The 25,485-nt window shown below is 39.3% G+C and overlaps 1 protein-coding gene across 21 annotated transcripts in view; it reads left to right on the top strand.

Annotated features, from left to right (window-relative positions):
* The window catches only part of HUWE1 (HECT, UBA and WWE domain containing E3 ubiquitin protein ligase 1), a 170,206-nt gene that overhangs the window by 119,817 nt on the left and 24,904 nt on the right, over nt 1–25,485 (top strand). For 17 of the 21 annotated variants that reach the window (XM_058291913.2, XM_058291902.1, XM_058291908.2 and 14 more), the window contains 19 exons: nt 595–747; nt 3,085–3,212; nt 3,435–3,516; nt 4,347–4,523; nt 4,892–5,051; nt 5,293–5,651; nt 8,115–8,310; nt 9,474–9,641; nt 10,756–10,901; nt 11,299–11,365; nt 12,511–12,725; nt 16,349–16,560; nt 17,014–17,196; nt 21,229–21,401; nt 21,735–21,883; nt 22,578–22,653; nt 23,433–23,531; nt 24,117–24,250; nt 24,438–24,606. In XM_058291913.2, coding sequence (XP_058147896.1) covers nt 595–747; nt 3,085–3,212; nt 3,435–3,516; nt 4,347–4,523; nt 4,892–5,051; nt 5,293–5,651; nt 8,115–8,310; nt 9,474–9,641; nt 10,756–10,901; nt 11,299–11,365; nt 12,511–12,725; nt 16,349–16,560; nt 17,014–17,196; nt 21,229–21,401; nt 21,735–21,883; nt 22,578–22,653; nt 23,433–23,531; nt 24,117–24,250; nt 24,438–24,606 — 3,046 coding nt within the window. The remainder of the gene's footprint in view (nt 1–594; nt 748–3,084; nt 3,213–3,434; nt 3,517–4,346; nt 4,524–4,891; nt 5,052–5,292; nt 5,652–8,114; nt 8,311–9,473; nt 9,642–10,755; nt 10,902–11,298; nt 11,366–12,510; nt 12,726–16,348; nt 16,561–17,013; nt 17,197–21,228; nt 21,402–21,734; nt 21,884–22,577; nt 22,654–23,432; nt 23,532–24,116; nt 24,251–24,437; nt 24,607–25,485) is intronic. The other 4 variants (XM_058291915.2, XM_058291914.2, XM_058291917.2 and 1 more) reach the window with 2 other exon arrangements.

Raw genomic sequence — 25,485 nt, 5'->3', positions numbered from 1 at the left:
TACAAATATTTTTAAGAAAACAAGACTTTAATAGGAAGGAACAATGATACATTCATTTAACAAATGCAAATTGAAGCAAGACCAATGTTTCTAACATTCCGGATTTCTGTTTTTAATGATAATTCTATTCCTAATGACAATTTCTTTTGTTTTTTTTTTTAATGATATATCGGTGAAAGATTGCTGGTGGAAATATAAGTTTTTTAAACCTAAACCTTTTTGGTGCCTAATTTAACTATATATACCACAAAACTTTAGTCTTTTAATGTTGATCTTTTAATAGTATACATATTCTTTTGATACAGATACCAAATCCCTATATCTGTTGCTATTTACCCACCCTCCATCAGTGAATGCATTGGGGTGGGGGGAGTATTCAGAATGGTTGAGAATGTTTTTTGTTTTACTTTTTTACATTGTGCAACCCGCTTCGGTGCCAAGGCCTATGGCAAGGCCAGGCAATGGTTCGGGCTACAGTTTGCTCTGGCATGGGGCACTATGAGAGTTACAGGGGGATGGGCCTGTTGAGAATGTTCTGACAAACTTTGTCTCACTCTACAGTTATCTGAATTGCCCACTTTTTCACTTTTCTAGGTATGGGAAGCTGCTGATGTATTGATCAAAGCTGCTCTTCCCCTGACAACAAGTGATACAAAAACTGTGTCAGAGTGGATCAGTCAGATGGCCACCCTGCCCCAGGCCTCCAATTTGGCTACTAGAATATTGCTTTTAACGCTGCTTTTTGAGGTAAGATCTGGGGCCCTGTAATTCATTCATCAAAGAATTATCGAACATCTACCATATGAGACATAGAGGAAGATAAAGAGAAATAAAAGCATGTTCCCTACATTTCATGAGCATGAAATGTTTCTGATAGGCTAAAACACACATATTAAGTGCAAACTACAGCATTCTCTGCTACGTTATTGGTATATAATTTTATGTAAGTTCAGGAAGGATATAAGGTTCACTTCTGGATAATGAGAGAAGGGTTTCTTCTTGGAACATGTGCTAATTAATTGAATTGGTCCTTAAAGGATTGGGCGATGGTAATTTAAAAGAAGGGTATTTAGATAACTGTCATAGGCCATGAAATACTTTTGGCCTCTCTGGGGAAGGAAACAAGAATATCATAGTAACTAATACCAGAAATACAGTACTGAGTAACTGACAACCAAACAGTGGGATAGGATATATGAAAATTGAGTATGATCAGTTAGGGAAAAAGGTAATGCCTGGTCAGTCAGCAGATTGTTTTTAAAGGAAGAGAGTGGTTTGGGCAGGACATGGAGCTACATTTCTATTGTTCTAACCAAATAGGGACTAGGGCACAAGTGACCCTTCCTTTCATCATGTTTTAATAGTAAAATCTAAACTTAATGGAGTAAACTCTTTACAGCAATGCAGGAAATTAGTCCAATATATGTGTCAAACTCTGTGCCTCCAGTCTTGGGGCTTTCCTTTATGATGGAAGAGGCAATTCTTTATTATAGCACCTTGTGACTAGAAATTCGAGGGAAAGAAAGGTAACAAAATACTGAATGCTGGGAGTTCCCAATAGCATAATATAAAAAGAGAAAATCACTTCCAAACCCCTACCTTAAAAGAATTGCAAGAAGCATTCTTAACATTTTCTTCTAGTCCTTTTGTATGCATTTAAGCATTTGGGGATCCGTCTATATAGAAAATTTTATATTCTTTTTTTCCTTTCAGTATTACATCATGAATAATTTGCCATGTCATGTATACAGGTATACCATCTTTTGGATGTCCCCTAATTTTTTAAAATAAAAATCTGTTGGACATGTAAATTCCAGTGGTTTCCTGTTACATAACCCCAGTGAAGGGAACCATGAGCTGTTGTTGTATTTATTAATGTAGCAGAATAAAGGCACCTTTCCTTTTTCAGAGAATTTGTGAAGGTTCAGTAAACCAGAACTTTATAACTTCAACATAGTTAGTGTACAGCTTAGATTGTAATCCCCAATGATATTTTTAAGTTTCCATATCAAGCACATACTAATATGCCAGGTACTGTGTTTGGCACTTGATATATATAACCTTATTTAATCATCACAAATCCCCCAGGGCAGAAATTCTTACTCCCTTTTTTGTTTGTTTCTTTAAACAAACCAATTTTATTGATACATATTAATAAAGCATATAATTCTTCTAAAGTGTACAATCATTGGTATTCTGTATAATCGCATAGTTGTACATTCTTCACTTCATTATTAGAGCATTTCAATAATAATAAACATAAAACAGACAAACAAGAAATATGTTTCAATTTCTCTGTGCTTCCCCCTGCAGTTCATAGCTGCTGTTTCTGGCTATTCTTGCACATACATTTATTTATTAAGCAGTTTTATTGAGATGTATTCACATTCCAAAGATGTATTCACATATCCAAAGTGTAATCAGTGGTTTCTAGTATAATCACAATGTTATGCATTTATCACTACAGAAAATTTTAGGACAATTTCATTGCTCCAGAAAGAAACTCCACACCCCTTAGCAGTTACCTATCAATCACTCCATCCTAATCTATTTTCATCTTTATTAATTTATTTATTTACATTTTATATAAATAGAATCATACAATATGTAGTACTTTGTGTTTTCTTTAATTAGCATAATGTTTTTTTGATTAATATCTTATAGTATTAATATCCATTTGTTTAGTTTCAAAGGAAAAAAGTCTTGTATATGCACTATTACCCATTCATAGTTCACATGGAAAGTTTTACTATGTTGTACAGTCCCATGTTACATTTTTTAGCTTTCCTTTTAATATACATAACCTTAGACTGTCTCTTTAAACCACTCATACCCATATAAACAGTATTGCTAGTTAAAAACATTATGTTGTGTTTTTGCCCTTTCTATTATTCCCATTGATCTGAGGAAAGCAAGGCCTAGAGAATTTAAGTAACTCATTTCAGATCACACAGCTGGTAAGCAGGTGGAGGTACAATTGAATTCAATTAGTTCTATTACACTTCACCCCTGTGTTCCCCTATACTATGCTAATCCTTAATACTGAGTGGGTTGGTATTTGTTTTTCTTTGATTAATTAATCAGGAGTTGAAGCTGCCTTGTGCTTGGGTGGTTGAATCGAGTGGCATCCTCAATGTCCTAATCAAACTTTTAGAAGTGGTCCAACCTTGCCTTCAGGCCGCCAAGGAGCAAAAGGAGGTTCAAACCCCAAAGTGAGTAACCTTGTATCTATCCTGGTTTTACCTCTGTTCTCCTGGGACTCGGCCCCTAGAGTTTAAGGTCCTGAATCAAGCACTGTTCTGGTGCATGTGTGTGGTAAATCTCTGGTACTTTTGTGGTTTGAATAATGTGAAGTGCCCAGTAAAACCAAGATGTGTTTTCCCAGTTTGTGCAGGTTTCTGGCTTGCCCAAAGCAAATAATTTCTCCTTTTTAGGTGGATCACCCCAGTGTTGCTCCTGATTGATTTCTATGAAAAGACAGCCATCTCCTCGAAAAGGAGAGCGCAGATGACTAAGGTGTGTAATGGAGTATATATGATTGAAGAACTGCTTTGCTTCTAAAGTGAAGGGTAGACCAGAAGAGGATATGAGAGTATATTGAAGAATGCAAAGGTCTCTGACCAAGTTATAAATCTCTTAAGGGATCTTGATGGCTAGATTTCTCTTCTAAATGAGTTAGAATTTTTTTTAGGGTACGACTTGCTAAAGGGCCTAAGAACTTACCCTTAAGAAAATATTAATGTTTAGTCTCTAGAAAAGGATTGGCTTTTCTGTTATGTGAGGGACTGAGTATGTAGCAGTCCCACCAAAAGTAAGCATTCCTTATATTAATGTTATTACATGCCACGTTATCTTGGTACCTTCTCAGAATCTGAGAAATTTCGTTGTGGTACATCTAAAATAAATATTCTCCTTTTGAACAAGACAGTTGGAAACAAAAATGGAAAGCAGGAAAAGGGAGTACAACGGGATCTTAACAAGAGGCCTATGAATTTGAATTGAAGTTCAAAAGAACATTATTCTAATGTTGGCACAGGTGTGATATATTTACTAAGTATTACACAGTATAGTGTGCGCTCAGTAAGGAGTCCATGGCTTCCACCTGAGTAACAAAGGGGTCCATGGAACCAAAATGGTTAAGAACCCCTGAAGTAGAATGTTTTTTGCCTAGGGAGTGGCCAAGGGATGTAAGAGTTGCTGGATATGAAAACTTCTAAGGTTCTCAAAATCTATTAAATATCTTGTATGTTTCTTTTTCCTGGGTTAACTTTAGCAGTGAACACTGATGAGGTTACTTTTTCTTCTTCTGACAATCAATCTTGTAATTTTGTGCTTTTTAAATTTAGTACTTACAGTCCAACAGCAACAACTGGCGTTGGTTTGATGACCGCTCAGGACGTTGGTGTAGTTACAGTGCAAGCAACAACAGCACTATTGATTCTGCCTGGAAATCTGGAGAGACAAGCGTGAGATTCACTGCAGGCCGAAGAAGATATACTGTCCAGTTTACTACAATGGTGCAGGTACGTGCTCACTCAGGGCTGTAAACTTTTTTGAGAGGAGGGGAATGTGGTTGGTATGCCTTTTGAGTTGCTTCTTTCTAAACCAGAAGTCCTAACGTGTTATAAGGATTATCACTACTAGTAAATTGAATATAGTTTTCAGAGAACTTGAGTCTCCCTAAAATTTTTGGTTAGACTATGGGTCTGTGGCAATTAGTTACCCTCCCCCAACCTATATATGATTTTAAACTTTAAGTTCAGTCAAGGATTCCTGTTGGCAACATTTAGCTTGGGAGAGTCTTCTCTCCACTCTCCCACCCCCTCCCCCCCATCCCCTTACCCCCATAGTTCCTTTCTTGGTAGAAAATTATTTTTGTCCGAATTTCTAGGTTAATGAGGAGACAGGGAACCGACGACCTGTGATGCTTACTCTCCTCAGAGTGCCACGGCTAAATAAAAACTCTAAAAACAGCAATGGACAGGAACTAGAGAAGACTCTGGAAGAAAGCAAAGAAATGGATATCAAACGTAAAGAAAATAAAGCCAGCGGTATGGGCTTTGAATATTTCAAGTAGTTTATGTAAGGCTAGGGTGCCTTTATGACTTAAGGTTTTGCTGATTTCATTGTGAGTGATATCTTACCCATCACATTACTTGACTTAAGCTGTCTTTCATTTGTCTTTTCATCTGGTCTTAGAAATAGTATTCGTTATTTTTTTGGTAGGACCCAAGTACTTGGCTAATTACTTTGGAGGGGACAATGTCTAAATTTTTGTTTTCCCATTTATAGATACCCCCTTGGTTCTAGATAGTACTAACACTGAAAAGGAGACAAGCCTGGAAGAAAACAAAGTCGGGGAGATCCTAATCCAGGGCCTAACAGAGGATATGGTGACTGTTTTAATCCGGGCCTGTGTGAGCATGCTTGGAGTTCCAGTAGACCCGGACACTTTGCATGCCACCCTTCGCCTCTGCTTGCGGCTCACCAGGGACCACAAATATGCCATGATGTTTGCAGAGCTGAAGAGTACCCGCATGATCTTGAATTTGACCCAAAGCTCAGGCTTCAATGGATTTACTCCCCTGGTCACCCTTCTCTTAAGACACATCATTGAGGACCCCTGCACCCTCCGTCATACCATGGAAAAGGTAAGTTTTTATGTGACAGAAGCTGGTTTCTCAGAACAGATAGGCTTCTGGTTCTTGAGACTTGGGGTATATAGCGCCATAATTTTCCAATTATGTATTTCAGATGCTTGCTTAGTTATGGTATGGTAGATTATCCTATTGAATGATACTCAAAAACAGACTAGAAAACACATTTCTTCTACCTTGAAATTTACTATAGTAATACCTCTGTTGGGAAATCTTCTCTGGCAATCTTGGTTTCTTGAACTAAGCCAAAAACTGTTAGTGAGCAACTGGGATTCCTGCTCCCAAATCCATGCCTTAATGATCATTCCCTTGTAGGAGTAATTCTTACACATTTACCCAAGAGCCAATTTTCAAAATACTGTATTTTGGAGTTGTAAGAGTAATACAGTTTTTGGAATGATAATGCCACGTACTGTGGTAAGGACTTTACGAACAGTCACAAAACTGAGACTTACATGCTTATTGTAGGATGTTTATAAATAGTTGAAGAAATGACCAAGTAATTACAAAAAATAACTTTTCAAACATCATTAGCTTTCACATAACAGTGGGGGCAGGGAAAAACAAATGTCTTACTAGTAAAGCTGTTCCACCTAATTACCTTTCCAAAATTCTCTCCTCCTACAAATATTTTGTCTACAGTTAAGATATGAATGTTACCAGACTTCATTTCCATTTTCCTCTCTTGGTAAATTGTTTCCCACATTTATAAGTAGCATTGCAATATGCATTTTTATGCAAAGCTTTATGTCTACAGTTGTTTTTCTTAGAGATTGCTAAAAATTGGATGAAAAAGATATGCACAGTTTTTAACTTATTTTCCATAAAGGTAGTATCAATTTATACTTCCATGTATGTATGAGTATGCATCTCAGATTCTTCAGACAGTTCTTCATTCAGCCCATTTGATTTCATCTCACATGTGCAAAGTCAAAGGGAGAACTCTTAAAAGCAAGCTTAGCATGTACAGTGGTGCAAGGTCAGGTGACAGCCCAACTGTGAAGAAACCAAAAGTATATAGTAATACCATGATATACTAAAAGACATTGTAGGTCTTCAGTAGATGACGGAAAGACTTTCTAAGGTTAAATAAAGTAAATTGTGTTTGGGGGTATGAGGAGAAAAGGAATATCAGTGGCAGTTTTAACATATCAAGTTGGCAAAATGTAAATACTTGATAATGTCCGTTACAGGTACTGGTGTGGATAACCACAGATACACTCTTACTTTTGGTAGGAATGGAAATTGGTGCCGACACATGGAGGGCATTTTGGTACTGTCAGTTTAAGATATCCTTTGACCTAGAAATTCCATGACTAAGAATTTATCTGATTATTGAAGTCAAGCATACCAAGACCACATGTACACGGACGTTCACTATGGAGTTGCTTATAATATCAAGAAACTAGACATCTAATATCCAACAGTAGGGGACTGGATAAATAAATCTCAATAGGAAAATTACACTGTTCTGCATTTAAAAAATAAAACAAGGAAAATGTTGGAATGAACATCCTTGACTAAAGAGCATGAATAATTTGTAAGAAAAGCATTAAGATTCACCAAGATGTTTATCTTTATGAACATACAATCCACAAGGGAATAGATGATGGAAAATACAGTGGTGTTTTCTTTATACTTTCCCGTATTTTCCATGATTGACAAGTAATTTTACCAGAAGAGTGGGAGCATAGTAATTAAGCCATATGGTATCAATGCAGTCTGTAAATAATATGTAATATCTTATGTCATGTAAATAATGCAGCGATATCTTCTGTGGCTATATTCTGGTTTAAAAATGGGACAGGATTTGGAAAGTATAGGAGCTGGCATTTAAATGTGGGACCTGTAATCTGGATGAATGATAAATGGTCTATACACATTTCCCAATTTCTATAAAGATGACACTGATAACTGATACTTGTGAATGAATACTGTAACTTTTTAAAAAATTTATTTTTTAGATTGTCTTTTCTTTTTAAAGATACATAGATCACAATGTTACATTAAGAAATATACGAGATTCCCATATACCCCAACCCCACCCCACCCTCACTCCTCCCACATCCACAACCCCTTTCATCATTGTGGCACATTCATTGCATTTGGTGAATACATTTTGGAGCACTGCTACCCCACATGGATTATAGTTCACATTGCAGTTTACACTCTCCCCCAGTCCATTCAGTGGGTTGTGGCAGGATATGTAATGTCCAGCATCTGTCCCTGCAAATATCAATAGTTCTTTAGTAGAATTACCAGTAAGTCCACTCTAATTCATATTTTATTATAAGCCACATTTTCTGGCTTAGGAAGGGATGGGATTTAAGCATTTTTCTCTCCCCAAAATCCAAAGTTGTCATCCACTTTCTTGTTATCCTTGTTGACTTCCTTGACTACGGTTATATTTTTAGAAAGAAGTCTTTAATTAGCAGTGTTTCTTCCTCTCTTTACTAGGTTGTTCGCTCAGCAGCTACAAGTGGAGCTGGTAGCACCACCTCTGGTGTTGTATCTGGCAGCCTTGGCTCTCGGGAGATCAACTACATCCTTCGTGTCCTTGGGCCAGCTGCATGCCGCAATCCAGACATTTTCACAGAAGTGGCCAATTGCTGTATCCGCATTGCCCTTCCAGCCCCTCGGGGTTCAGGAACTGGTGAGTCTCACTTGTTTCTGGCCTTTGAGACATGGCAGTCTGTGGCCTGGTATAACTCCAGAGATTTCTGTAAGGAGATCGATAACTTGCGAAGCCTTCTTAGGCAAGCTTTTGTGCATTGGCGGGTTGATCATTTGGGTCAGTTCAGTAGGTACTTCAGTAGCTTCTTGGGCCTTGCCCTGTGGTGATCCCTACCCAAGATACCAAGGAATCATTCAGTCTAGTCCCTGCCATTAAAGAGCTCATCTTGGTGGGGCTACGGGGCATGCATACAATTAATGGTTTACAAATAATTTAGAGTGATAATTCAGGGGCAAATGGGCATGTGACTCCTAATGTGATACATTGGGGGAGTACATTGTGTAAATATTCTAATTATAAGGAAACAATTAGATAAATACAAATTGTGGGACATTCTACAAAACAACTGACCTGGACTTTTCAAAAGTATTAATGACATGAAAGGGAAAAAGGCAGAAGTCTCTTATAAGTAAAAGGTCAGTAGAGAGACATAAGCACTGACAACCTTGATTGGATTCTTGATCTGGAGACTAAGGGCTATGAAGGAAACTTTTAGGGTGTTCGAGAAATTTTGATATGAGCTACATATTAGTTGATAAAATTACCAGTTTTAAATTTTTTGGTTATTGTAATAGTATTACGGATATAGAAGTATGTCCTTGATTTTAAGAGATGTGTGTGGACATATAGGCTTGTGAAATTTTTTTTAATAATAAAAAGTTGGAGAGGGGACTATTTTGGGAGTCTCAGCTATATGCCTGGTTCTGTGCTGGGCATTTTTTTTTTTTAAGGTATGCTCTTATTTAATCCTAAAATAACAAAATTTCAAGAATGAGAAGACTTGAGGTTTGTTGGGGTAATTTGGCCATGATCCCAGTTAACAGAAGTAGATTTCAAAATTAAGTCTTTGTAACTCTAAAGTTTATACTTTTTCTACTATTTGATATTGCTGTATTAAATTCTGTGGGATTTAGAGAAGATAAAAGCTGGAGTTTCTAGTAGGCTGCTTGAACAATGGTTGGTAATGTCCCCTTATCTCAAACTTGTTTATTTTACAACCCCCCTTCCAAGTCTTTGTCAGTAACTAAGTTTAGGTACTGGTTCACTTTTGAGTAATTTTTCTCCCCCTTACTTTGTTTTAGCTTCAGATGATGAATTTGAGAATCTTAGAATTAAAGGCCCTAATGCTGTACAGCTGGTGAAAACAACACCTTTGAAGCCTTCACCTCTGCCTGTCATTCCTGATACTATCAAGGAGGTGATCTATGATATGCTGAATGCTCTGGCTGCATACCACGCTCCAGAGGAAGGTATGTGGCTAACCCACCTTGGGATGCTGGATGCTGGAGGATATATTACTTGGCCTTGGTCATTTCAAACAGCCCATGTTTAGTGAGCACTCACTGTGTGTCCAGGCTCTGGGAATCGAGATGAATAAGAAACACAATGCACTTTTCTGAAGAAGCTAAGAGGTTTTAGAGTATGACAGATACCGGGATAGTCATGTGTCCTAGGACGGGGCATTTAACATGGTGGGGGATGGAGGGGTAGAAAAGCTTTTTAGAATAAGCAGTGTGTGAAATGAGTGTTGAAATATGAGGATGAGGAGGTGGCCAGAGTTTTGTTGTATGATAGTACATGCCATACAGAGAGAAGAATGTGAACAAAAGATTAAAGAGGTTACAAAGATTAAAATGGCATCATGTAAGCTAGTTGAAAATAAAATACCAGGAAGTTTCCAATGTTTTCACCCTCAGAAACAAAGCATCTTTATTGTCCAAAGAGCTGAGAATAGTGTCAGAGTGTTCCAGCCAATGTTCAGGCCTTTTTGAGGCCACTATCCCATTCCACCTTTAGTCCTAAACTGGTGCTGTTTTTAAGTACTGGGAAAGTGATGATTGAATTTCTTGAACACAAGGTTCCATTCCAGTCAAATCCTTCTGGATTCCATAGATGCACAGAATTGCCAAAAGTTGATGAATGTTGCCTTAATAAGTAAAGAAAATCTGAGTCTTTGGTGCTTTTCGCATATATAGCACTCTGATTCATATAGAACTCCTTGCTTCTCCCACTACTACAGAACCCTTATCCCATCTAGTTCCCCTTCACTCCAGAAGTAACTTAATTATATAGCTGTAGCAACCATTTATTGTGCTCAGTCTGTACCTGGCATAATAGCAGGTGTGTTCATTTAAGCTTTATCGTGGCAGCTGAGGAAAATGAGGGAAATAAATTGCCTGTGATCACAAAGCTAGTGATAAAATGAAACTGGTTATGTGCTGTTGTTTCTCATTCTTAAGTGAAAGCCTGGCAATGTCACATATAAATAGTTCTAGCAACTTGGAGGGAAATTGACCATGCTACCAGATAGGCATAAACATTGCACAACTATAGAGTTTTGTTTTGTTTCTATTGTTTTTCTAGCTGACAAATCTGACCCTAAACCCGGGGGTATGTCCCAGGAGGTTGGCCAGCTCCTTCAAGACATGGGTGATGATGTGTACCAGCAGTACCGATCACTTACTCGTCAGGGCAGTGACTTTGATACCCAATCAGGTTTTTCCATTAATGTAAGTCAGTTCCAACAGCATTCTCCCTTTCTTATACTTGTGTTTACTCAGTATTCAGGGTTATACCAGGGAAATTTCAAAAGTACCAATTTTGACATATCTGTAAATTATTTGTTGCAAATTATTTGTTGGTTTGTTTCTTTCTCTCTGAGGGTTGGAGATGTGCCCTTAATTCATTTTTGTGCTCTTCTTCTGCTATCCCTTCCCCCAGTCTCCTAGTCACTGTGTTAATAATGATGGCTCCCCATAGATTATAGTAGTAGGGGAAGGAACATAGTTAAAAGATCGGCCAAGGTGAATCTGGCATTCCCAGCCAGTAACCTTGGAAGGAGTTCTGCCATTTAGGAGCAGTCATCTTTGAAATTAATAATGGTTCAGGAATTTTCTTTTTCTTTAGAGTCAGGTCTTTGCTGCCGATGGTGCCTCCACTGAGACTTCTACATCTGGGACCTCCCAAGCAGAAGGTAATGGTTTACTTTTTCCCTCTCATGTTATTTCTTGAGAAGACAACTTGAAGAAACGGGTGTCCTGGGCAGGAGATATAGGGGAATACAGACATAATTGTCACATTCACTTGTCTAAGTGAACTTTCTCAAGGTTGAGCCCCGTGTTCTATATATAAAGAATCCCTATATATGTTGAAGTTAATGAAACTATAGCTTAACTTAGTAATGGTTGCTGTGGTAATATCCTTTAGTGCTATTCTTTTAAACCACCTCATGCCTCTTTTTAGGTGGCTTATAGAGCTTTGGTGCCAGTGATACTAATCTTGCTTTGTGCTTTGCATAATGGGGTCCCTGCCTTGTATTAGTATCATCACAGCTCATTGGCTACTCACTGTGAACTAGAGAAATGTAATGTGAAAGCAATTCTAATAAGACCTTTTAAGAGCTGCTTCTCCTTGGATAGAAAGATCTTTGAGACATTTTGCTTAATATCACACTAATCCTTGGTGATAAATCAAAAGGTTGATAATCATTAAAATATTGTTAACTCATATTTTAGAGGATTTTCTATCCGTATGTAGTGTGTAATATGGGTGATGGCAATGCCATTGAAGTGCCCACTATGTGACAGACTATATATTAAATACCAAAATGAATCAGATTCAATACCAGCACTTAAAGAACTTTGTCTAGTAAGGAAGGGAGTCTTGCAACAGTTAAAATACAAGATAACTGACAGAATGGAGGCATATTTGGTTTTGGTATAGTGGGCACATAATAGTATCTCAGTGTACCTAGATAACACAGGAAAGCATTTATAGAGGAGGTCAGCTTTTGAGCTAAACTGGATTAGAGTGTACGGGGCAGACATGGGAGGGAAGAAATAAAAGAGGACTCAAGCTGTGTTTGGGGAACTACTAAGTAGCACAGTGTTTGTGGAGCATAAAATGATGTACAAAAGGAGGAGAATGGTAGGAGATGTGTAAATAGTTAGGCAAAGTCTTCCACTGACCATGTCTAACCTGGGTCATCCTAGCTGTCCTTCACTGCAATGTACAGAGATGTTTGTATGAGTGGCTTAGTAGTCTCTCCATATTATTAGGCTTGATGTCTCCACTATTCTCGTGTGGAATTGAACCAGTGTTTTGGCTCTTTCTCAACAGCTTCAACTCCAGAGGAGTCTCGAGATGGAAAGAAAGATAAAGAAGGAGACCGGGCTTCTGAGGAAGGCAAGCAGAAGGGCAAGGGCAGCAAACCTTTAATGCCCACCTCCACTATCCTTCGTCTTCTAGCAGAATTGGTGAGGTCCTATGTTGGTATTGCTACCCTGATTGCCAACTACAGCTACACAGTCGGCCAGTCAGAGCTGATCAAAGAGGTAATATTTCCAGCTTCTGCTTAATATTTTGTGTTTTCATCATTTGGGTGCCTTGTTGTATTGGATACTTTGCTAGGAACCGATGCATGCTAAATGCTATCCATTGTTCGGGGAATCGGGAACCTCTCTTATCATTAAAGAGTTAGACCTTTTCCCCATTGTGTGGAGCCATTGACTTGCTATGCATGGAGTTAATTGATGAGATTTGTTTTCTAGAAAAATTACTTATCTGCAGTGTTGAAATTGCTAAAGACAAGAGTGAAGACACACTAGTTAAGAATCTGATATAGTTACCTAGGGTAATACATGATCTTTGTACAGTTGGGGGAAAAGTGGATGAGTTAAAGAAATGTTTTGACGGTAGAATGGATGAATAATAATTGGATTTGGTGGGGTGAATAGGATGTGGGGGGGGGAATCAAGGATTTCTTCAAGAATATTTGTTTTTTCCTTCATTTCTTTTGTGGGTGGACATCATACAGGAGAATAAAAGAGAAAAAGGATTTGAGGAGAAAATGTGGAATTTGAGAGGTATCTGTGGGACATCTAAAGGTATCCTAGGGTACAGTTGAATAAACTATGTATGTACAGGAATATAGGTATTTATATTCCAGACATACATGCACATGTGCAAAGACAGATGGGGTAGCAGTATCAGTAATAAAAAGTACAGGAAAAGCCTAAATGTCCATCTGTAGAATGGTGGGAAAGAATTAAGTCATATTTTATATATGTGCTGCTACAGAATTACCTTCAAGTTAGATTTTCCACATGAGAAAACACTTGGGAAAACTGTATCATGTTCCTGTATATGTAAAAGGCATGTCTGGGGAGGTTTTTTTTTCCATAAAGATCTTGTTTTATGGTCATATATAGAGTGGAAAAGGGTCTGAGTGTAGAAAAGCACCACTTGGATTGCAGACAGAGTCTGTGTAAGCAGCTGCCAGTTTTTTAAAGCTGCTTTTAAAAACTACATAAATCGGTTAATTTTTTCTGGGTAACCACTATCCAAATTAAATAAAATATTACCACCTCTCCAGAAGCTTCTCCCCACCTTCTCCCCTCCCTTAGGGTAAATGTTATCAAGTTCTATTGCCATTGGTTGGTTTTGCACTTAATATTATCTTGCTTCTTTTGTTTAACATTATGATTGCAATATTCATTTATGCGTTTCCCTGTAGTTTATTCTCATTGCTGTATAGATTTTCATTGTCTGAATGTACCATAAATTTTTTTTAAGATTGATTTTTACTTATTTCTCTCCCTTTCACTGCCCCCCCCCCAGTTGTCTCTGTCCATTCGCTGTGTGTTCTGTGTCCACTTGGATTCTTGTCAGTGGCACCAGGAATCTGTGTCTCTTTTTGTTGCATCATCTTGCTGCATCAGCTTTCCATGTGTGTGGCACCACTCCTGGGCAGGCTGCACTTTTTTTGCACGGGGCAACTCTCCTTGCACATAGGGTACCCCTACGTGGGGGACACCCCTGCGTGGGACGGCACTCCTCACAGTAGGCCCTGGATTTGAACCCCAGACATCCCATGTGGTAGGCGGGTGCTCTGTCAGTTGAGCCAAATCGCTTCCCACCATAATTTTTTAAAAAATTTTTATACTGTAATTTTTGTATCCATGTTATTCTTCATGGACAATTGGGTAGTGTTCCATCTGGAGCTATTAGGAATAGGGCTGCTACAAACATTCTTATACATGTCTTGGTGAACATATATAAGCATTTTGTTGGACACATATCTATGAGTGGAATGGCTGGGCTCTAGGGTATGCATAAGTTCAACTTTAGTAGATGGTGCTAGTTGTATTATATCAATTTATACTGTCACTGGCAGCTTTTTAGAGTTCTGGTTGGTTCACCTCCTTGCCAATGTTTATCATTCTTCCTTTTTTCATTTTAGGTATTCTAGTGGGTTTGTAGTAATAATGCATTATCATTAAAATTTTGCGTTTCTGTTGGGCATCTTTTCACGTCTTTATTGACCATTTGCATACTCTTTTGAAGTATATGTTCAAGTCTTCTGTTGAGTTCTTTGTATATTGTGGATACAAGTCCTTTGTGGGATATATATGTATTGAATATATATTAGTCTTTTATTTCAAAGTTTTTACTCATTTATGTCAGTTATATTTATAATAGCATTATTTGTGCAATAAGATATTTAATTGCAAATCAATTAAGTATCTGCTTAATGTGTGTCAAATGACTACTTGTACTGGGTACTGATAGGTGCTTTTCAAATACTACTAATTACCTCAATCCTGCCAAGACTATTGGTATTGCTCTTTTTTTTTTTTAAGATTTATTTATTTTTTATTTATTTCTCTCCCCTTCCCACCCCCCGCCCCAGTTGTCTGTTCTCTTCGTCTATTTGCTGTGTGTTCTTCTTTGTCCGCTTTTGTTGTTGTTAGGGGCATGGGAATCTGTTTCTTTATGTTGCGTCATCTTGTTGTGTCAGCTCTCCATGTGTGCGGTGCCATTCCTGGGCAGGCTGCACTTTCTTTCGTGCTGGGCGGCTCTCCTTACAGAGTGCACTCCTTGCGGGTGGGGCTCCCCTACACGGGGACACCCCTGTGTGGCAGGGCATTTGTTGTGTGCATCAGCACTGCTCATGGACCAGCTTCACACTGGTCAAGGAGGCCCAGGGTTTGAACCACGGACCTCCCATGTGGTAGGCAGACACCCTAACCACTGGACCAAGTCCACTTCCCAGTATTGCTCTCTTAACAGAGAAGAGAAAACACTCAGAGCTAAGTACTTGGGCAAGTAGCTTGCTCAAGGTCACACTGCAAAATATCAGCTAAAATTAGAACCCAGGTCTCTAATTCCAAAGTCAGAGTCTTTCTACTCAGTCTCACTGCTTTCCCAAGTTGCATAGCTTTTTTCCAGTTTTTACTGATAATATCATGCAATATTATTTACACTTTTATTCAGAAAGCAGTTTTAACTCTATTTTATTCATTACTTGGAAATTAATTTGTATTTCTCATAGTTCTGTCTTAAGAAGGTCATCGTATCTAATTTCCCAGATTTTAGAATTCTTTGATGCATTTTTGTATTGAGGTAAATGTCACATAATATAAAACTAACCATTTTAAGGTATATAATTCAGTGGCATTTAGTACATTCACAGTGTTCTGCAGCCATCACCTCTACATAGTTATAAAAAAAGTCTGACTTGTTTGCCCTCTCCTGTTGTTGGGCCTTTTTTGCTGTTTTAAGTAAATAATACTAAATTGCATTAAATATTTTTCATACGCATATCTCTGGCTATGCTGTCTCTCATTACTCTGGCCACTTTTGTAGCACAGGGTCCTGGACACATTGTAGATGTCAGTAAATATTGCCATTTAATTGAATTCTGAAAAATAACACTTGAAATACGAAGTGGCATCTAAGTTGTTTAAACCGCATAGTGGGATTGGAAGCATAAAATACCGAATTGCTACTTATTTAGCTTGTACCCTTAAGTCTAGGTTTTCTCATCTATGAAGTAGACCTGATAATCACTCACTGGGTAACTTTAAGGATCAGTTATGTATGAGGATATGTTGCTGTGCAAATGATATGGCCTAATTCTGTTTGTGAATAAATGTCATGATTAATAACTTTTCAGGACTGCAGTGTCCTGGCTTTTGTTCTGGACCACCTCCTCCCACATACCCAGAATGCAGAAGACAAGGACACACCTGCCCTGGCCCGCCTATTCCTTGCAAGCCTGGCCGCTGCAGGAAGTGGCACAGATGCCCAGGTGGCACTAGTGAATGAAGTAAAGGCAGCCCTGGGACGGGCACTGGCTATGGCTGAGAGTACAGAGAAACATGCCAGGTAAAATCCATGACTGACCTAGTGCAGTAACTAATAGCATCCCCTGACTCCTTTCTTGGCCAGTGGAGTTCTTTGTACTTGAACAAGAGTTATATTATCATTGCACACTCTCTGGTCTTCTCATATAGTTCTAGTCCTTCAAAGTATCCAGAGCACCGATTACATTTGGAGGAGGCAGATAAACAATTTAGAGAAAACCAATGGGCATTTCCACTGTATTTTTAGGGTCCTTTCAAGCAAGAAGTTATTCACTCTCTTATTAAAAAATATATGTGTGTGTGTTTAAAGAATATGAAGAATGCTACCACCCAGAGAGTGAGTTCTCACCTGTTTAGATGTTACTTACAGAAGGAAATGCAAAGGGACAGGAAGGTTGTCTGAGGTCAGTTAGTGAAGATTTGGCCTGTGAGTGGACTATATTCATATGATAGTGGTGTCAAACATCTCTCCCAGGCTTCAAGCAGTGATGTGTATCATCAGTACTATCATGGAGTCCTGCCCATCCACCTCCAGCTTCTACAGCAGTGCCACAGCCAAGACCCAACACAATGGCATGAACAACATCATTCGACTCTTCCTGAAGAAGGGACTGGTTAATGACTTGGCCAGAGTGCCTCACAGCCTGGACCTGTCCAGGTAAAATCATTCCCTAGCTCCAACCCCATGCTTCCTCCCCTACCTCTCTCTAATCATGTTCCTTATTTCTCCATTTGAATAGTATTTCATCCATCCTCACCAAATAAGTGTATTTGGTAGGGTATGGGTAGGAAAATATCAGGCATAGATGGGAGACCTGAGTTCTTAGTATTGTTGCTTTTAGCAAAGCATTTTCATTAGTTTTCTCATTTAAACTCAAGAATTAGACTATATCAGTGTTTTTTTCCCCTATTTCAAGCGTCTTTCCTTTAATTAAGAATAACCTTTTATTTCAGGAAGTATAGGAAGCATATTAACTAAAGTTTTTTTGTCCAAACCAGAATTCAGTTAAGAACCTGACATTGCATCTGGTTATGTCATTTGAATCTCTCTTAATCTAACAAAGACCATTAACTTTTTTCAATCTTTATTTTATTGCTCTTTGTTCAGGACACTAACTTGTTGAAGTTGCCAAGCCTACTGTCTGTTGTGTAGAATGTTTTGCTTTCTAGATTTAATCCAGTTGCTTCCTTGCACTGTGTTTAACTTGTTCCTGTACTCCAATTTTCGGTAAACTAGTAGCTAGATCTACAGACTTAATGGAGCAATTGAAATGTTTTTGGCTAAAATATGTCGTTAAGTGATATACATATCAATTTGTATCATGGGGTGTAAACAGCCATTTATGATGGTAAAAAAGACTACTGTATTAGAGCAGTAATTGTGATTATACTGTCGTTTCTGCCTTTCTGACCAGAAAGGAATCTGTGTTGTTACTTTGGTAGTGAGTTAAAAACTGCGTTTTTCCCCATTAGTTACCAATTTTAAAAGGAAAGTAAAAAATAGGTTTATTCATCAATTCAAGAGGCAGTATGTATTTCTTGGCTTTCTATTTTCCAAGTTGTATTATGGACTCATGAACTTTTAAAAATCAATGCTTGAATTATTGGAATCAACTACAGTATTCATTTTCATGCACAAATTATTACACCTTTGGCCAGTGAGGCATTTCCGCTAAATTCTTTGGCCTTTTGACAAAACCCCATGAGTTAAAACAACAACAAAAAAAAAAAACAATTTAAACTCAGTCACTTAATGAATATCATTTCCCTCACCTAAATTATCAGTGGTTAGCATTTTGCCCCATTCTTTCCTTCTTCAACCCCTCCCCACTTTCAGGGGCTAAGTCATTTGAAATTTCTTACAAGCAAATGATAGTTTCTAAACACTTGAGCATATTCTTCCTATAATAAACACACTCTTACATGGATAGAATACCATTATCACATCCAAGAAACTTACTTAATTTTTTTTTCCTCTCTATTTTTTTTTTAATGTTACATTAAAAAAATATGAGGTCCCCACATAACCCCCACCCCCTCACCCCACTCCTCCCAAATCAACAACCTCTTTCATCCTCATGGGGCATTCATTGAATTTGGTGAATACATTTTGGAGCACTGCTGTATCACATGGATAATGGTTTACAATGTAGTGAACTAGAAAAACTATTAATTTTATTTGGAAAGGAAAGAGGCCCCGAATAGCCAAGGACATACTGAAAAAGAAAAGTGAAATTGGAGGAATCACACTACCTGACTTCAAAACATACTACAAAGCTACTGTAGGGAAAATGGCATGGTATTGGCACAAGGATACCCACACTGACTAATGGAACTGAATTGAAAGTTCTGATGTAGATCCTCATATATACAGTCATATAGTATTCGACAAGGCCACCAGACCCATTCATCTGGGAGAGAATGGCCTCTTCAACAAATGGTGCCTGGAGAACTGGATAGCCAAGGTAAAAGAATGAAAGAGGATTACCAACTCACACATTATACAAAAATCATCTCAAGAGGGATAAAAGACCTAAATATAAGAGGCAAGACCATAAAGACCATAGAAAGCAATGTAGGGAAACATCTACAGGACCTTGTAATAGGAAACGGTTTCATGAACTTCACACCCAAAGCATGAGCAGCAAAAGAACAAATAGATAAATGGGACTTCCTCAAAATTAAAGCCTTCTGCACCTCAAAGGAGTTTGTCAAGAAAGTGAAAAGAGAGCCTACCCAATGGGAGAAAATATTTAGTAACCATATATCTGATAGGAGACTAATATCCTGCACATATAAAGAACTCCTGTATCTTGAAAATAACCAGAGAAAAAACCCATTTTAAAAATGAGCAAAATACTTAAACAGACACCTTTCCAAAGAAGAAATACAAATGGCTAAAAAGCACACAAAAAAATACTCCAAATCACTAGCTGTTAGGGAAATGCAAACAAAACTACAATGAGATACCATCTTACTCCCATGAGACTGTCAAGGAAACAGAAGACTACAAGTGCTGGAGAGGATGTGGAGGAATGGTAACACGCATCCACTGCTGGTGGGACTCCAGAAGGATCCAGGCATGCTGGAGGACAGTTTGCCAGTCTCTCAAAAAACTAGCTATAGATTTGCCATATGACCCAGCAGTTCCACTTCTGGGTATCTACCCAGTAGAACTGAAAACAAGGACATTAACTGATAATGCACACCAATGTTCATAGCAGCATTATTCACTATTGTCAAAAGTTGGAATCAACCCAAGTACCCATCAACAGATGAATGGATAAATAAAATGTGATATATATATACAATGGAATACTACTCAGCTATAAGAACAAATACACTACAAACACTTGTGATAACATGGATTAATCTTGAGAACCTTATGTTGAGTGAAGCAACCCAGGCATTGAAGAACAAATACTACATGATGTCTCTGATATAAAGAAACTTACTCTAAATATAATATTCCATATATGTGTCATATCTAAATACTCCAATTATTCCAATTAAGCCTTTATGGTTTAGAAGGTGTTCTGATTCAGGATCCAGTAAAGATCACACATTGTATTTGTTGCACGTCTTTTGTTTAAATGACTATTGACTGTTTTTAGGAATCTAGTCCCAGATGTCTTATAGAATATCCCACCACCTAGCTAATTGCTTCCTCATGGTTTGGATCAGACTAAACGTGTCTGGCAGGCGTTAGTAATGTGTGTCCTTCTCAGTGACACACAATGCCCATTTGTCTTATGGTAATACTAAGATTCATCACATAGTTATGGTGGTATGTGTTAAAGATTTCTCCTTTGTAATTAATAAGTAGTACATGAGATGATACTTGGAGATCATGTAAAGATCATGTAAATATGTTCCCCAAAGATTTTTAACTAACTTTTAGCATTCTTTGGAAATCCTTGCCCGAATCACATTGGTGGTTGCAAAATGTTGATTTTCGAGATTTCTCTTATTTTTCATATTCTCCTGTAATGAAAAACCTGCTCTTGCCGTTTTTGTAACCCTTTTGGACTCATTCTTTTTATATTTGAAGTGTTGTGATTCAGTCTTATCATTTTTCTTTTTGGTGCTCAAATTTAGACTTTGATAGTGACCCTGTTATTTTTCAAAAGCCTTCTGACACAGCACATCCCAGGCTCACCTTGTACTTTCCATGATTCATAGAATCAGTTATTTCTTTGATGAACCTTGGTTCCTTTATATGTGGAATGACATCACAGACAACTGTCTCTAGATGGGGGTGCTTATTTCTCCTCACATATCTTGCTACACTTCGAAATCACACTACACTTCCAACTGAATTGCCACCCCTGCTATACTTAGAATGAACCTTAGTAAGGCCTAAGGACACATTTGGAAATCCTTCAGAAATCAGAACTTTTTTGTTCTCAAAAAGTGGCTTGCTTCTTGCATGTGACCTTTCAGGATATATTCTGGCTTCTAACAGGGTTACCACAACCCCATGAAATATGGCATTGATTTAACCCTTCTGAGGTGGATTCCTTGAAGAAGTTTAAGTCAAGTATGTTTTCTTCTAAATGGTAATAAACAGACTGTTCTTCGAACTTGTGTGTCTCTCTGTTGGTAACATCTGTTATTATAGGGGCATTAGTAACACAGGACCCCTGATATGTCTATCCTCAGCCCATCTCTGTATCTTCCTTTATCGCAGTCCCAACATGGCCAACACAGTCAATGCTGCTCTGAAGCCTTTGGAAACACTTTCCCGGATCGTGAACCAGCCCAGCAGCCTTTTTGGCAGTAAGAGTGCTTCTAGCAAGAGCAAGTCTGATCAGGATGCACAAGGAGCCTCTCAGGACTCCAGTAGCAACCAGCAGGACCCAGGTAGGGAAGCAGAGCCAAGGGGTGGGAGTAGTCATTTCATAGGCATGGGTTCACAACTGTTCTAGCTTTTCTTGTTTCCCTGGGAACTTGCTGGCCTTCCAGAGATCTATCAGTGGTGTGGGAGTCTGGCCCACAAAGAATTCCTTAAAATTGCAGCCTAATTTGGCTATCCTCACACGTAGCCTTGTCTTTTCCTTTGTCACCCATTCATTTTTCTCTCTGAGAACTTGAAAAGTTGCCCACGGAAGGGACCTTATTGTCTTCACTCTTGCCTCATGGTGCCTAGCATATGGGCACCCTTTGATTATTTTGCTGGTTGGTTGATTGTTTCAGGCGAGCCTGGGGAAGCAGAAGTACAGGAGGAGGATCATGATGTCACTCAGACAGAGGTGGCAGATGGGGATATCATGGATGGGGAGGCTGAAACCGACTCAGTGGTGATTGCTGGGCAGCCTGAGGTGCTCAGTTCACAGGAGATGCAGGTAGGGAGGCAGATCACCCAGCATACCCCTATCGTGGTGCTGAATTCAACTCCCAGGTGGTGTGGGTGGGCAAGTGCTTTGGATCCTTGCTTCAATGCTGTCTACTTTGCAGAGAAGCCAGATGATATGCTTAGAAAGTGCTCGTCAAATGTGCTGAAACTTCTTTAAATGGAGGGGGGCAGACCCAGCATGCCATGTATTGGAAATGGTTATGATGAAGATGAAAGTTCACCTGTGAGACATTTGGACCCATTGTCTTTGATTTACTTAGCTCTGGCCAATAATGGAAGCTCCTTAACATCACATATTACCTATAACACCAGATTTTACTGGACACAGTCTTCTAAGGATGAAAAAAAAATTGTAATTTCTGGAGCTTGTAGCTATGGAAAAGAAATTGGGCATACAGTCCTAAGCTGCTTGCAGTACAGAGATTTGCATGAGTTACTGGACAGCATAAAGATTAACCTGGTATGAGTAATTTGGATGAAACCATTTCAAAGACAGTCTGAGTGTGGATTGGCACGTGGTAGTTTCTGTACGATTAGCCCCAAGTGTGTGGTTTTTATGTAACATCTTGTGTCTCTCACATTGACCTAGAAATATATGCTCCCTTGCTGGCTTTTTGAGCATTTCCATACTACCACGATGATAGACTTGTGTGCATCCATGTATATGTTCTATTTCTCTCCAGGTTGAGAATGAACTGGAGGACCTGATAGATGAGTTGCTTGAGAGGGATGGCGGATCTGGGAACAGTACAATTATAGGTGAGAGCCCCAGAACTGAGTATAGCCTCTTCCTTTGTCTCAGTCTCTCTTGGGAGGACCCTTTTCTCATCATCTGCTTGCTCAGCTCTGCCTAAGGGCTCATAGCCAACCTAGATTGCTACTTGTCCTGATGTTGAAAGTCTTACAGATGAGAAATCACAAACCATCTTCAGACCTCTGTCATCTGTGTTGGGTGGGTAGGATGGGAGGGGTGACTGTCAGGATAAGATGATATACATCAGGCACATCGAAAGAGTGTTTATTCATGGTGGCCTAGAGAAGGCTGTAGGATAAGAAAATTCTTTCCTTTCAGTTCTTCAACGATATCCAGGGGACTTCTGCCTCAGTCCCAGTAGTGTAGAAGGAGTGATCATTCCCTTTTTACATCTCAGAGAGAGAACAGCAAATGTACCCTACCTACTGTCACCTGGCTCCATGGTGTCTTGCTTATTTCATCCATGTTAATCAAAGTATAGATGGAACTAGACATGTATTCTTAAATTTTACAAAGCTTCTTCACACCCTCTATCTTCTGTGGTTTCACAAATATTGGGATTGGCAGATATGATCATCCCATTTTACAGATGAGGAAACTGAGACTCAGACAGGTAAAGTGACTGGCCAAGCTCACCTACATAGTCTGATAGCAGAGAATCCAGGTCTTCTCCCTCAACCAAAAAAGTGGATATCTGCTAGGTGTACATAGCTACATTAGGCGCAGCCAGTCTGGAGGGGAAGTCCTCTGTTGTTCAGTGAAGGCTCTGCTCTGTAACCTTCAGTGAGCAGAAGTGGAGAGGATGAATCACAAGAGGACGTGCTGATGGATGAAGCTCCTTCCAACCTCAGCCAAGCTTCCACCTTGCAGGCCAACCGAGAAGGTGAGAGTGCCGAGGCCAGAAAGGCCTCCCTTCTTGCCCTGCACGTCTGACAGACACTATACTAGGGTTTTCCTGGAGACAGCTGCCCACATGTGCAGAATAATGAAGCATCTGTCTGCATGCGCTGACATACACCATCCACTTTATCCTCAGCCAGATTTTCAATTAACATTTTACTACTGCTTCCCCAAAGTTTGTCACTTCTTACTTGGTTCGCTTTCTTCTTACCCACCTGCAATCATCGCTCCAGGTTCCCGCTTACCAACAGGAGGCAGTCAATTGCAAAGTAGGGCTGGAAAGGCAAGGGATCACAAGCAAACTGTGCCGAGTTCTAAGCCATGGCTCCCCAGTCACTACCCTGTAGCCAGCCTCCACATTCAGCCATGCTGCTGGGTGTGTTGATGGATTGACTGGCACTCTCAGGAAATCAGGGCTGACTCACTAAGTCTGTACATCACCCCAGATCTTGTTCTTCTCTCCTAGTGTCAGGTAACCCATCTCCTTCCCACTCAGTCTGCTGGCCTGCACAGTAGCCTGTTTTCTAGCTACACAGTCTAGTCCTGCAATGTGCTCCCTTTGTTTTAGATTCCATGAATATCCTGGACCCTGAGGATGAGGAGGAGCACACTCAGGAAGAGGACAGCAGTGGCAGTAACGAGGATGAGGATGATAGTCAGGATGAAGAGGAGGAGGAGGAGGAAGATGAGGAAGATGATCAGGTGAGGGGGGACTGTGTTTGGGTTGGTTCAGACAACCTCTTCCATGGGAACACAGAGCAGGAGAAAAGCAACAGTCTGGGTTGCTAGCGTCAGCGCCTCCCTCCCTCATTTGCAAATGTGGCCATGACACGAGACTTCAGAAAATCCTTATCTCCAGCAATTCTCCATCTCCTATTTTCCCCTTAAGGAGGATGATGAAGGTGAAGAGGGAGATGAAGACGATGACGACGATGGCTCTGAGATGGAATTGGATGAGGATTACCCTGATATGAACGCTTCTCCCTTGGTCCGATTTGAGCGCTTTGACCGGGAGGATGATCTCATCATTGAGTTTGACAACATGTTCTCCAGTGCTAGTAAGACACAGGGGCTCAGATGGGTTTTATCTCTTGATTCTTATACCCTTCTCTAGGGTAAGCCAAGCAGTGAACCAGAGCAGCTATTTAGCTGATACACACAGCACTTCTTTTCCTATGCTGACTTCCTGGGGCGAGGGATATCTGAGTCCATCTCTCTCAATACTGTGTACTTAGAGCAAGAACAGTGAGAGGCTGCTTTTGTTCTCTCCACCTCGGTAAACAGGTAGCCATTTCAGAGCGTAGACAACTTGACGATTTTCTTGATTTAAAACAATGACCATAGTAAAGTTAAACCAAGGCTGACTGCATCAGGCAACCATATGCATGTTAATTGACAGGGCAATCAATAACCCTGTGCCTGAAACAATGGATCTGGAGGATGTGGATGGACACTTTGAGCTTGTCATTGGCAAGTAGATTTGAGCATATTCGAGCATATTCACCCTTTTCATCAAGGATACATCTTTTCAGGAGGAGGGAATGAATTCTTCGTTCCTTCATCATCAACATCAAAGTTCCTTTCTAGCATCAAGTTAGAGAGTCGAGTTCCTATAATCAAGTTTTCTTGATAAGGCAGGTCTTGACCACAAATTACTAGCATGATATGGCAGAAAACACTGAACTGTTTTGGTCTCTTGTCTTGGCCAAGTAATCTCTTACCTCTTTGAGCCTCAGTTTGTCACCTGTAAAAGTTTTGGGGGGAAAAGAAGAAAATGGTTTAGGTTAGATAATTTTCTGGATGTCTTCTTTTCTGTGATTCCTTTTGCAATTTTGTGATTTTCATCACTCTTCCTTATGACCGAGCCTCTCTCTGTTCAGAAAATTGAACAAATATTTGGCGAGTGCCTACTATTTGTCCTAGGTACTAGGGATACA

Source organism: Dasypus novemcinctus, chromosome X (assembly GCF_030445035.2).
Source record: "Dasypus novemcinctus isolate mDasNov1 chromosome X, mDasNov1.1.hap2, whole genome shotgun sequence".
Lineage (NCBI taxonomy): Eukaryota > Metazoa > Chordata > Mammalia > Cingulata > Dasypodidae > Dasypus > Dasypus novemcinctus.
The sequence above is the reverse complement of the archived record's forward strand: the minus strand, read 5'-3'. Positions and strand labels throughout refer to the sequence as shown.